This window comes from Mytilus galloprovincialis, chromosome 4 (assembly GCF_965363235.1).
Source record: "Mytilus galloprovincialis chromosome 4, xbMytGall1.hap1.1, whole genome shotgun sequence".
NCBI lineage: Eukaryota > Metazoa > Mollusca > Bivalvia > Mytilida > Mytilidae > Mytilus > Mytilus galloprovincialis.
The window spans coordinates 53404308-53417943 of NC_134841.1; the positions used below are offsets into that span (position 1 = coordinate 53404308).

The window sequence follows — 13636 nt, forward strand, 5'->3', positions numbered from 1 at the left end:
GTAAGTTTTGTTATGTTACATTTAAGGTTATAGTAAGTTATTCTTAGCAACATTCAATCATCAATTATAGGTTTTATTACAAAACAAGAATCATAGATAGCAAAACAATACAAAATGGATTATCTTTTATTAAGACACAAAGCTAATATATCATTATTACATTATTAAGGATTGATTGTTACTTTTTTAACATCATAGTGGCCATTATTTGGAAGGAAAAAAAGAATTGTGGATATATATCATGTATATTTCTTATCAAAACCAGAATTCAAATATGGTAGCTGAATTTAGCAGTTCCTGATTTACAGATTATATATCAAAATACTATAGTTAAAATGTCTTCAGAAGTCAAATGTAAAACGGTCATGTTCAGGTTATTGCTTGAGTCTATGATTGAATCTTAATGACTTGTTTGATATCTGTTTTAGATTTATTCGTCTGGTAGCTGAATGTGCCAAAAGAAGTCCAGACTTAAAACAGCTATTAAAACTTCATACACAATTTGCCAGTATAACACCTTACTCACAGGTATACATTATAATAGTAATACTTATATGATAATCAAATTGCCACATCAACACTTGTTAAGATAAGTATTTATATTGAGATAAAAAAAAACACAAGATTTTGTCAAATTGAATGACATTAAGAGTCGTTCTCTGTAAGCACCAAAATGACAAGGAAATGGTATGTCATGAAATCAGACAAAACTTGGCTGAATGGTGCATTATAGGCATAAAACAATATTCATATGAAAAAAAATGTTAAAAAAATATGTGTTGCCATGGTAACACATCATATTTAAAAAGACTGTTTTTTTCGATTCAAAATCTGGAGAAATTTTTTTTTTTTTAAACAATCTTAACATAACAAGGAAGTAGTTGTAATTTTATCACTGTTAATACCCTGAAAGGATTATTATAGTTCTGCACAAATTAAAAAAATGAAAGGTTTTACTGTACCAGCCTGTGGAACATCTGGGAAAATACACTAGTTTTCAAATTTAACATTTTCAGCAATTTTCAAAACAAATTAAAAAAAAAATTGGACAACAGATCTGTAGAATTTTTAGGGATAAATCTTGAAGATATTGTTTTCAAGGTATGTTAAATTATAGAGAGGTGATATTTAAAATAAAAAAGTTAAATGCATTGCTTTGGCCCTATATTTGCATATGATTTGTTAAAAAAAATGGTGACGTTTTTGTGATTTGAAATAAATATTCTTTTCAAATGCTGCACTAGAGTACTATTTTTAATGTATTATATAATATAAATAAAAATAAGTATCTTTGTTTACTGCATATAGCTGTCTATAAAGTTCAGCTAGTGCTAACATCAATATTTATTCCAACATAGATATAAAGTTATCTCCCTTGTTAAGAACTCTTCCTATTATGAGGTAACAAATAAACAAGATGTCAGCAGACAACAAGATGTAAACAACCATCACCTTAACTTTATAGTAGATTCAAGGCTTTGTGATCGACAAATAATGATTCAGGGTGATTGAAAATGACTGACTTTCTGCCAGTTAGGATCGTTATCCAAAGAATTTATCAGATGTTCTGAAGACTTTTTCCATTTAAAAACATGTTCATTTGATGACATTATTATTGTGCTTACTGAAGCTGGTATTTTACCACAAAATGTGTTAGCTAATACCTATTCTATTTGTTCGTCACATTTCAATAACTTCCTTAAACTGAATGAAAAGAAAAGAAATAGACTTCTTTGCCTGGTACCATCTCACATTAGTACACATCCAGAAATAGACCACACCCATTCGTCAGAAGTTGTTAGGCACAATGAGAAGAAGAGAAAAAGAAGCAAATGTCTTCACTTTGATGATGTAACAACTTTATTAAAAAAAACTGGTGTTGTTCTGCCAGTAGGAACATGTAAGTCAATGTACTTTTGTATATGGGTGGGTGTGGGGGATATATGTCCAATACATCTAATCGCTATTTATTCCATTCCGGATAAGTTCTAAAATTACACAACTTTTTCATCCAGTTGAAGCTATCTGGGACCCTGTTTAAACAATTCACCATACATGATACTTTTTAATGAGACCTGTTTAAACTACCGTAAATACTTCAAACAAAATATTTTTTTACTTCAATTTTAATTTCGAAAAAAGTGGATAATACTATATCAAAGTTTCTTGATGATCACTTTCTAAAGTTTATTCTCCCTCAGCTCACTACTGATGACCTCCATTTTTCGGCCGGTGACCCCAAACAGGAAGTTGTATAAATGACTGTTTTTCCCGGAATGGACTAAATAGCGATAAGGTGTATTGTAAAACTCATTTTTTAAAGCAAGGGAGGATGCTATGCCTTTGTATCATACAAATATCCAATACCTTGAAGACATATTAAGTTGAACAACAACAAAAAACATACTTAAATCCACAAAGATATTTTAAAGTCGATATTTGTCAGATAACACATTTACTTTATTGAAAAAATAGGCATATTCCACATATATTTTACATAGGTGCCGAAATTACTAAATTAATGGCCGTTTTAACCAGGTGCCGATTTGACTAGAATTACATTTGGATATTCTCAATGGGGACAGGTTCTAGTTTAAGAAAACAGATATTTTTATTCTTCTTTAGTTTAAGTATCCATGCAGTCTTCACAAAGGCCCAGCAGCCCAGGCAAGTAAAATTGTTTTCGGGCCTGTAAATATCATTTCTACAGGCCAACATAATCTAACTAAATTTGTCCCACAATTAAGTCCTGGGTCTGAAGATTTAAAAGTTCATCCTGAAGTCAAAGTATCACAATAAATTATTTTCTTTATTGTGTAAGTTAGTTTCAAATAATCTTTAGGCAGAAATGATTTTTGCTTTTAATAAAGTTGGACCATTTATTTCCAAAATCCCCTTGAACCCTCTCTCCCTTACCTCCTAGAATATCAAAGCCATCAGGCATCTATAGTAAAACTATAACAAATAATGTACACTATGACAAGACTATCACTCCCCTATCACTATTTCTTATGTTAGAGGTCAATGGGTACAGAAACCCAGTAACACAAGAAAGACAATTTGACATTTCAATTACAATTAAAAAAGTAAAAGGGGGTAAAGATTATGGATGAACAAATATAGTAAAAAATCTGTTAAAGTTTTTATAGCTTCCAAACACCTAACAGGTCAATAAGCCAGTAGTGTTGTTTAAATCTAAAGTTACATTCAATTATAACTGAACATATAGCATGTATAGAAACATGATTTATAAATATCAAAGTGAATTAATAATGAAAATCTCACTTGCCACAACTACTCAAACAGAAGTCTAATTTTCATGTACATGATGGCAAAATTTATCAAACATTTTGCATATATATATATGATAATGATGATGGTGTTTTATAAAAATATTTAGACTTGAAGTTTGAAATTATTGTTTTTGAATAAATTCATGTCTGTACTTGAAAAGTGGTTAAGCTCAACTGTATATCAATACAATGCTAGATAATATTTTAGATAAAATATTCTTTATAGTTAACAATATATATTCTACAAACATACACCAGGCAGATTATGTTACTTATAATATTTTGACTTATCTAATTTTACATTTGTAGCTGTCTGTATTAGCTGCAGAAAAGAATTTACAAGAAAAGAACTAGATGAGGATATATATGCATATGAGGAATGCATACCTGTCAACCTCTGAAAATGAAAAGTCAGGTCATGACCTGCATTGAGAAAAAAAATCTCAGGTCATAACGCGTAGGACATTTTGCGGGCTCAATTGAAGAACAAAAATATGTTTATATATAATTTATATAGTCAATATGTATATGAAACAGTTAGAACATGTATACAAGTTTATTTCAGACTATTGTTATATTCCATAGTAGCAGACTTGGCATTCTTTAAAAGAACTGCACTTGGTTTCAGTTCATAGCAATGCAAATGTGTATTCATTTTACAAGAAAGAAGAGCACACAGTGTATCCTTATTAAGATCAGCCCTAAACTCTGTAGCTATTTTCTTTACCAAAGAAAATGCCCTCTCACTGTCTGCATAGCTGTTTGGCAAAACCAGTAATGTTTTAGCAAGTTTTGACAAAACAAAAAATCTTGGCTTGTTTTCAACTACCACTTTGTTATTTTCAACTGAAAGGGCCCTCTTTACTATTTGGGTGGTTTTAGTTTTTCCACAGGAATAACCTGAAGCTATTTCACTGTCAGAGAACATTAATTTACACGGTACGTAGCTCAGGTAAACAATCCTACATTTTGACTTTTGGTTACATTGAAAAAGACCGATAAAACCGAAGGTCGTATTACTTCTAAATACCGGAAACAATTCTGGTCAGAAATCCGGGTGAAACGGGTAATGGTAGAAAAAATCCCGGGACCCGCCGGGTAAAGAAAAACTCCCGGGTGAGAGGTGAAAATAACGGGTGTCACCCGCAAAAAACGGGTGAGTTGACAGGTATGGGAATGTTCATCAAAGGTAACAAAATAAGAGCAGTTTGCAACAAAAATATATAGGATAAATATAATTTTTCAAAAGTTTATATTTGATTTTAGCTTTTTTTTGCAATCATTTTATCTTTACATGTACATGTTGAAGGCCGTACATTAACTTATAATGGTTTGCTTTTATAAATTGTTATTTGGATGGAAGGTTGTCTCAATGGCACTCACACCACATCTTCCTACATCTATATAAATATGTTAAATTGAATATGTCTAGTAAGAATGATTTTATAGATGTCATATACTGATAAAAATCGCATTTATAGTACAGATATGATATTTTAACACATTTAATGAAGCATAATCTTCATCTTTGGTAAAAAGGGTTTTAACTTCTTTCAGACATGTCAGATTTATGTCTGTCTGTCTGTCTGTCTGTCTGTCTGTCTACAGATATGATAATTTAACACATTTAATGTAGCATATTCTTCATCTTTGGTAAAAAGGGTCTTAACTTCTGTCAGACATGTCAGATTTTTGTCTGTCTGTCTGTCAGTCTGACTGTCTGTCTGTCTTTCTGTCTTTCTGTCTTTCTGTTTGTCTGATTGTAGTATTCAAGTATGTTATCTATTTTTAGGTTAAAGACAGTTCAATACATTGTATGGATACTTTGATTGAGAGCCAAAATACAATTGAGACACAAACAGATGGAATTGTAAGTACTACAAAACTTGTATAGTCTTTATGGAAATTTGATTTTATGCTCAATTATGATAGAATAATTCAAATTTGGTATATGGCATATTAGATATGAAAGTGGTCTGTTTAACATACATGTCTATTATTGGAATTTCATCATTTTGATAGTTGTTATAAAAAATTGGTTGGATCAAGATTTCATGTATATAGTTTTATAGATATGTTGATATTTTTTATTTTCACAATTGCAGTCATCATGAGCATATTACCTCTGAAACAAATTTCTGGTGTCAACAACATAATTATTTTTCATTTTGATCTTTTTTAACAGATATTAGTTAACATGTTATAGTTTTATAATATAATAAATTGCTTTGCTGAGCGCGTCCCAATACAACCGCAGATGTTAAACCCTGAACAGTTAGGGGAAATTTGGACACATTATTCAAGCTTAATATACTGTCTAAATTTGGATTGTGATCAAATTTTTTACATAGTATAGGTTTCTGACACAAAAAAAAATGTGAAGATCTAACAAAACGCAATACTGTACATTTAAAGATTCTTCTTGAAAATTTCCAAAATTTTTTTAGAGCCCCTTTAAAAATTAGAACCCAGTGGCCACCCCCCAACTTTTGAATCCCCACTTGGAGTAATTAACCCCACACTGAATCCCAGCCTTTCCTTTGTAGTATGGGACCTTGAAGTACAATTTCAGAGAGATTCATACTCTTAAACACAAATAATTGTCTCGAAACTAGAAAAATGTTTGTTTTTGGCCCTGTTTTATCCCCAATTCCTGTATGAATTGGGCAATTACCTCCTAACCTGATCCACGCCTTCCTTTTGTGATATGGAATCTTGTACATGGTACAATGTCAAAGAGATCCATTATCTTACACACAAGTGATTGTCCAGAAACTACAAAAATGCTTTCCTTTTGTAATATTGAACCTTCTTCTTAGATTTCATAGAGATCATTGACAAACTAAAGTTATTGTTCGTAAACCAACAAAGACGAAGAGGACGATGCAGACAACGAAGCAGACGACCACATCATACCATTATAAGATCCCAAAAATTTGTTTGCGATCGTATAAAAACTCAGGATATAGAGTATCCATCCATAACAAAAAATCAGTAGACACACTATAACAAATAAACACAAAAAGCAAAAGAACAGCACTGCATTGTTGTTATTCATCTAAAATTCACAGTAAGGCCCATCAACAGAATGTGCAAGTTAAAAAAATGTAATCCTCTCAGATTTACTGTTGCCTTGTGCCTTCCCTTACCAAAAAGTGCTAACATGTTGCACATAAGTTGCACATATGATGCTCACGTTAGAAACTAACATGATTGCACACGAGTTTTTTAACATGCAAATTAGGTGAGCATTTTGTGAGCAAAAAATTGCACATATGAAACTAACCTAATTTGCATGTTAAAAACCGTACGTGCAACTGCTCATATAAGCTTTTGTTTCACATGCACATTTTATTAGATTGCTCATATGAGCAGTTGCACACATGAATATTATAGTTGACCAAAACAAAATGGCTGCTTCAAAATAGGAATAGTTTTCAAATTTAAATGAAAATCTTAAATATATAATTCAGTTGAAAATAAAATAACTGATACATCATGTTAAAAGAGTTATTATTTAATTATTGTCAGTTAATTATGATTTTCATATCATTTGGTCTTCATACATGTAGTACTAATTTTGAAGCAACCTGCATATATAATATTCCCATAAAGGACTTAAAATTGTAATATATTTCAAAATCTGACACAAAAATGAACATAATGAAATAGAAATGATATAACTTACAAATAATTAACCACAGCCACACTGGTTTTATCAGATTTCAACAATGTTATTTTCTCCAAATAGCACAATGTAGGACTTAATATTTTTCATATCCATCTCCCTCCAATTATTGCATGCTTTTCATGAATTTGAATTTACAGGAAGTACATGACTGGGCATGTCATTTTGAAAAAGCTCATATGAGCAATGATGTAGGTTAGTTTTAAATGGTTAGAAGAATGGAAAAACTTTTCAAGGTACAAAACTAACATAAAACTAACATGGATGATAAAAGCTCACCTGAGGTTTGAATTGCACACGTGAGCATTATGTTAGATTTTTGTGGGCACATATGAACTACCAAACTGCACATATGAGCAACCTGATTTGCATATAATTCTTACTTGCATCTCATGTGCTTCACATGTGAAACTTATGTGCTTTTGTTAGCAATTTCTGTACGGGTTGTGGTGAATTTAATTTTTATATGATTTACTTACAGACCCATGAGACATGTCAAATGGAGTATGATGGAAGTAATATATTTTCAGATTCAGAAACAATTGAACAGCAATCTACACAGGTATAAAATTTTATAACTCTTTTATGATATCATTTATTGCTCAGTTAAGCTGAATCATTATAACACTGCTTTAATAAAGGGGGTATACTTTTTTACCTCTGTCTGGCCATCTGTCCCTCTGTCCTATGAATATTTTTCATCGCTCCTTTCTCAGGAATTACATAAGAAGGATTTTTGAAATTTGGTTTTAGAGTTTATATATGTCATCTATACCGTTTGATGTGTTTTCAGTTTCATCACTCCACAACTTCCTGCTTACTAAATACTTACATGATTTTACACATGAGTAGCTAACTTGTAAATTTCTGTCATTTTTTTTAAGTTGGGGTTTATTTTTTTTACTTCTGTCTGTCTGTCAGTCCGTCCCTCCATCCCATGAATATTTATCGTCTCATCTGTCTCAGGAACTTAGACCAAAATTTTCTCCTCTAGTCACATTCAATTTGCCATGTCAGAAGTTTTCCCACACATAAGACAACCTGTTGTTGGGTTGCTGCCCATAAATTAGAAATTTTGCAGTGTTTGATCAAGTTGGTTATCAACTTGAATTATCTTTGAAACCTTAACAAAGATCTTCTCCTCTGAAAATACAAATTAAACCACAGTTGGCCTAAAAAAATTAAGTGTATCTAGAGCCTCTATGTTTATGTAAAATGAACATTTTGTGTTGCTCATATACTCATCCTTGTTTATGCATCAAAATAGCTGCTGAATGTTGGGCTTAAAATAAAATTTCTCTTTGTTTTTTCCAGATCCCTACATATAAAATTAGCACTACCCGTGTATGTTATATCTTTTCATAAGAAGAATAATTTCTCTATATATACCTACGCAATAAGAATAATATACAAGTAGGCAACAGGGAACACAGAATTTTTTTATCATCATTTAATTTGTCAACCTAAGCTTAAGTTTTCACAGACTTTTGCTTGACTATTCACCATAGTGAGTTTGTAGATCAGACCTGATACTGAATATCAATATTGATACAATGAGTAAAGAATACTGTATTATTTTACCATTAATTTGTCGTATTTATTTTATGAACCTAAATGATGAACATTTTTTTTACAGGAATCACAGGCCAGTTACCAAAGAGAAGAGGCACTTCAGTATTTAAATCGCTTTTAAGAAGATAATGGCAGCAAAACTATTTCCAGCCTTCCATCAAAGTCCTGGTTTGAACTGTCCAAGAAATCTCAATACTTGTATGTTGATAGACTACAAAATATTATTGACTGTGTCATAGGATGTTTTTTCCCTGATTCCCTGAGAATTTTAGTGATGTCTCACAGCAGATTTTTCTGTCAAACTCAACTGCGAAGGTCTCTTCTGAAGAAAATATCAAACCTCTTGCAATGTTATCAACAATTGCTAAGTTTTACCAGAAATCAGAATCTTGGCAGCATAGAAGACAATTATTATCAATGCTTTCGTTGTTTATGACACACCAAGAAGTATTGCAACTTATCCCTGACTTAACAGAGTTTAAATACTACACTTCCAAAAAACATGGAGAGAAATTTGGCTATGGGCTGCCTGTACCACAGGCAGAAACACACAGACAAAAAATGGATCCAATGAAATTGGACAGCTTCTTGGAATTCATAACATCACCACATATTATCAGAGATTTACCATATGGTGAAAAGAAATTGAAATTATCTGATGGAACAGTTCAAAATGTGCCAAACCTGATTCGATGCATGGGCTCATCAGATATTATTCAACAGTACAAACTATATTGTGAAGAAAACGCTATTATCCCATTAGGTAAGAATAAAATCAAGAAGTTTCTCTTCATGTATTATACATTTATGTACCTATAAAACACCATTAAAGTGCATGTAGGTGATTAGATTTGGTGTTAAATTCAACAAAATAATATTAAACAAGAATAACAACTTTTAAAAACTGTATTTAATTTGGCAACATCATTACACTGCTACATTAATCAGAAGTAATTTCAAAATTCAAAACTAGACTTATCCCAAATACTTTTGATTTTATTCCTAATGGACTAGGTCATGTAGGTGAGTTACTTGAAATTACTTTGTCAACACATTCAATACTGCTTTTTCTAAGGATGATATTTTTGTATGAGAGAATGGTATTATAAATTAAAACAAGTCTATTACAAATGCTTTTTTTAATCATCATTGATCCTTTCTACTAAAATTTATATAAACAAGAATGTGTATACAGATGCCCCATTCATTTTCTATGTTCATTATACTGTGAAATTGGGATCTAAATTATAATTTTGCATAAAAATTAGAACGATTATTACATAGAACATACATGTATAAAAATGAAGATGTGGTATGAATGCCAATGAGACAACTCTCCAAACAGGACAAAATGACACAGAAATTAACAACTAATGGTCACTGTACGGCCTTCAACAATGAGCAAAGCCCATACCGCATATAGTCAGCTATATATAGTAGACTTTAGTTTTATTAAGTCTACTGGATTCAACTTCCTCAAATCTACCATCACCTAAAACTGTAACCAAAAACATTAACTTGAAGCAGGACAAACGGAGGAATGAAAGAACGAAAGAATGGACAGACAAAGGGATGCACAAACATAAAAACATAATGGTCCTAAATGGGGCATATAAATGGGGCATAAAAAGTGTATAATATTTTGATTAAAAATATAAATCTGTTTTAGATTTTTGTAAATGACAGCAATTTCATAGTTTGAAACCAAAAGCTTTCAATTGTTCATGGTCACAAGATATTGATTATCAATGCAAAATTATCCAAATTAGCAATCAATATATTGGTGTTTTTTTTTTCAGGCCATTGACAAGTCAATGAAGAATGTTAGATACAGAATAAAAGTGGTAGACAATATGACAGCAAAACCTAAAAGTGTGGACCGTGTCATTCCATCAATATCAAGTTATTCAAACTTCACCTTTGAGAGGAATGGAATCAGAGTATGGAAGGCATACAATATTGGCCAAGGTATGTGTTATAAATTGACAATTTTCGTGAATGCAGAGGTTGATGAAGATTTAGTTCTATATAATGCTCTGCAATTGAGTTATAGTTTCAAAGAAAGAAATTTTAAATTATATATAAGACTAAATCTTTCATAGAAGTTAATTTCCACCAGTTGCTCTACACCAAAATTACACCTGTTGAAGAATTATCAATCGTGCCTCTGTCCTAAACTTTTGAATTCAAAACTTACTAAAAAATAATGACCAGCAGCTTCATCATGAACTTTAGAACAAAATTGGGCTAAAAGCTAACACTTATACACATGTAGTTTTTAAAAAGATTAATTGTTTATTATACGATTAACTCACACAAACTGAATAAAAGTCCAAAGGACTTATATCGTAAGTTTGTGAGTTAGAGACCCAGTTTACACATCAATAACATCTAGAAAAAATTTGTTTAATCCTTTTAATTCTTCAGTCAAACATACGCCATTATTAATTTAAATTATTTGTTTGACGGCTACTATAATTTACAATCAAAAGCACAATGGCATGTCGTAACTAAGGAGTATGCCGCCATCTTGATTTGCTAAAAAACATAAATGTCCAATAAATGCAACAGAATCTAAAATGAAATATTACCTACCTCAAAAACTCCATTTTAGTTAGATTTTATCCTAATTGAAAATTTTCATTCATGTGACGTACATCATGTTTTGCCATGACGTAAATTCGCCAAATCCTTCATGAAATTTCTTGGAATTGTAATAAAATTTTATTTTTATACATTTTTGAAGCTTTAGGGCATTTTTTTTGGTTTTTTGTTATATATGCATTACAATAGAAACACCTGTTATGCAATTGTTTTATAATCTCAATTTGCTGAAAATCCCAGTATCCTTGCAAAAATATGTACTGCGCATGCATAGATTACAAAAGTAGTTTCGGAAACATGGTTTATCGAAGTGTAAACCAAGAGAAAAATTGACCAATCCAATTCAAGTATTTATAGATATGCAAATGATATTAGAATTATTGTATGATTAAAACAGGTTTTTAAAGAAATTTATTGGTGCATATTTACTAGATTAAATCACCAATTAGCACATACAAGTCTGAATATGTGAGTGAAAGTTTGTTTTTTTTTCTTTCTAGGATGTCTTATTTCAAACATATCTACAGTAGAGTCAATACAACTCCAAGTGATAGAAGATTCAGGTCACATACATTTCCATCAACTGAAACAGAAGATGAATATACCTGAAACAGATTCAGAAGATGTGGTGGTTTGCTCAACTGAGGGTCGCACAAAAACATTTGCAACCAATGAAGAATTAACGAATCACTTATATGGGCGTTTTTCAATAAAAGCGTACATTTCAGACCTAAAAAAAATGGAAAATCAACTTGTCTAAAATTTAATTTCAAGAGTTATTTTGAATACTTCTATAATAGACCTGTTTGTAAACAAAAAGTGCAATCTTAAATATTCTTTAAAATGATATTATTTTCATAATTTGTGTACTGTTTCTTCTAAACACACATATTTTTTTCAATTTTAAATGTTTCCTATAGACATTCCAGTTTGTTTACTTTAAATACTAGAAAAATATCATTTTTTTTCTGAATTGGAAAACCATTTTTATCGATAAAGATTAGACAGTACTTCACATATGAAGGTTCAACTCACGTTACGTAGTGGACATTTTGATGCGTTTCGTAGTGGACAAAAAGTTTCGTAGTAGACATCAACCCTATTATATGTTAATAAAAACATAATAAAAATTACATGAAACTAACCCTTGTTATTTGTTTTGCACGAATATAATTGAAAAAAGATTAAAAAAAGACTCCATGGTAGTGGTAGTGTCCACTACGAAACGTTTTTCTCCCATACTTGTTTCGTAGGGGACCGTTTCGTAAGGGACGTATTCGCATGTTTTATTTTTTCCCCACAATCCCTATATTGCAATAATAACAAGACTGATTGTATTCATCAAAGCATTTATCAAGCTGTAAACTGATATTTTTTTCATAATTTTAAAACCAGATACTGAAGGAGATTTGACCCGTTTCGTAGGGGACATTATCAAAAATACGGTATCACTCTGGTCCATTTGATGTGCTCAATTTTTCTTACCAACAATTTAATTGCCGTTATAAAAGCATCACTTCTTTTGTAAGACCCTAATGTATATATCTCTTGCAAACAAAAATTACATTGATTTTATAAAACTGTTTATTGGCAAATTTTAATGACTTCGTTTCGTAGTGGACATTTTGTGAGGGACACACCTTCTGAAATTAAAAAACCTATATTGAAATGTGTTTATTAGAATATGTTGGCTCTGAACATACTTTTGAATTATTAAAGAACTTATGTAAAGTAAAAAAAACATTTATTTCTTCATTTTTTTACGATATTTTAGAGTATGAATGTTGAACAGGCGGTCTAGGGACATGCCATTTTGGTTGTTTTGGACCATTTAGTAGTCAATATCTTATCAATCCCTCTAAAAATAAACTGTTTCTTTGCTTAAAAATGTTAAATCTAATTCAATGTACTGACTGCACAAAAAATTACTTGCAAAGATCAAACACATTTTTTTAAAGTGGATAGGACAAGAAAATACGTTTTTATTGAAAAACGCCCATATTCAGAAAAATGTACACTTGTATTTGATCAAAAATCTAGTTGCAGCTCTGATATATCCAAAGTCAAATACCTTGAAAAGGTTGCTGAATCAAGTGTTAATAAACAACTAATGATCATGCCATCTGCAACTAAACTATCAACATCTGATTCAGAATTGGACATGGGATGGGCGTTGAAAGAAGAAAGAAAAAATAAGAGGTTTAATAAAAATCAAACAGATTATCTTTATGAAAAATTCAATAAAGGACAAAAAAGTGGTAGAAAAGAAGACCCATACAGTGTGTCTGAAGCAATGTTACTTGAAAAAAATGAAGATGGTTCTAGGCGTTTCCATTATAGTGAAATACTCTCTGTCCAACAAATTACCAGTTAATTTTCCCGGTTATGTAGAAAGTTGAAGCTTGATGAATCCGGTTCTGACGCAGCCAGGGAGGAAACCATCAGCAATTTGACTCAGCAAATCAATTCAGACAATTAA

At 31.0% G+C, this 13636-nt stretch overlaps 1 protein-coding gene across 1 annotated transcript in view; it reads left to right on the forward strand.

The window, feature by feature from the left end:
- Window positions 1-13636, forward strand: part of LOC143072427 (cilia- and flagella-associated protein 206-like) — a 45014-nt gene that overhangs the window by 12799 nt on the left and 18579 nt on the right. Inside the window, exon 8 of the mRNA XM_076247347.1 lies at window positions 429-528. Coding sequence (XP_076103462.1) covers window positions 429-528 — 100 coding nt within the window. The remainder of the gene's footprint in view (window positions 1-428; window positions 529-13636) is intronic.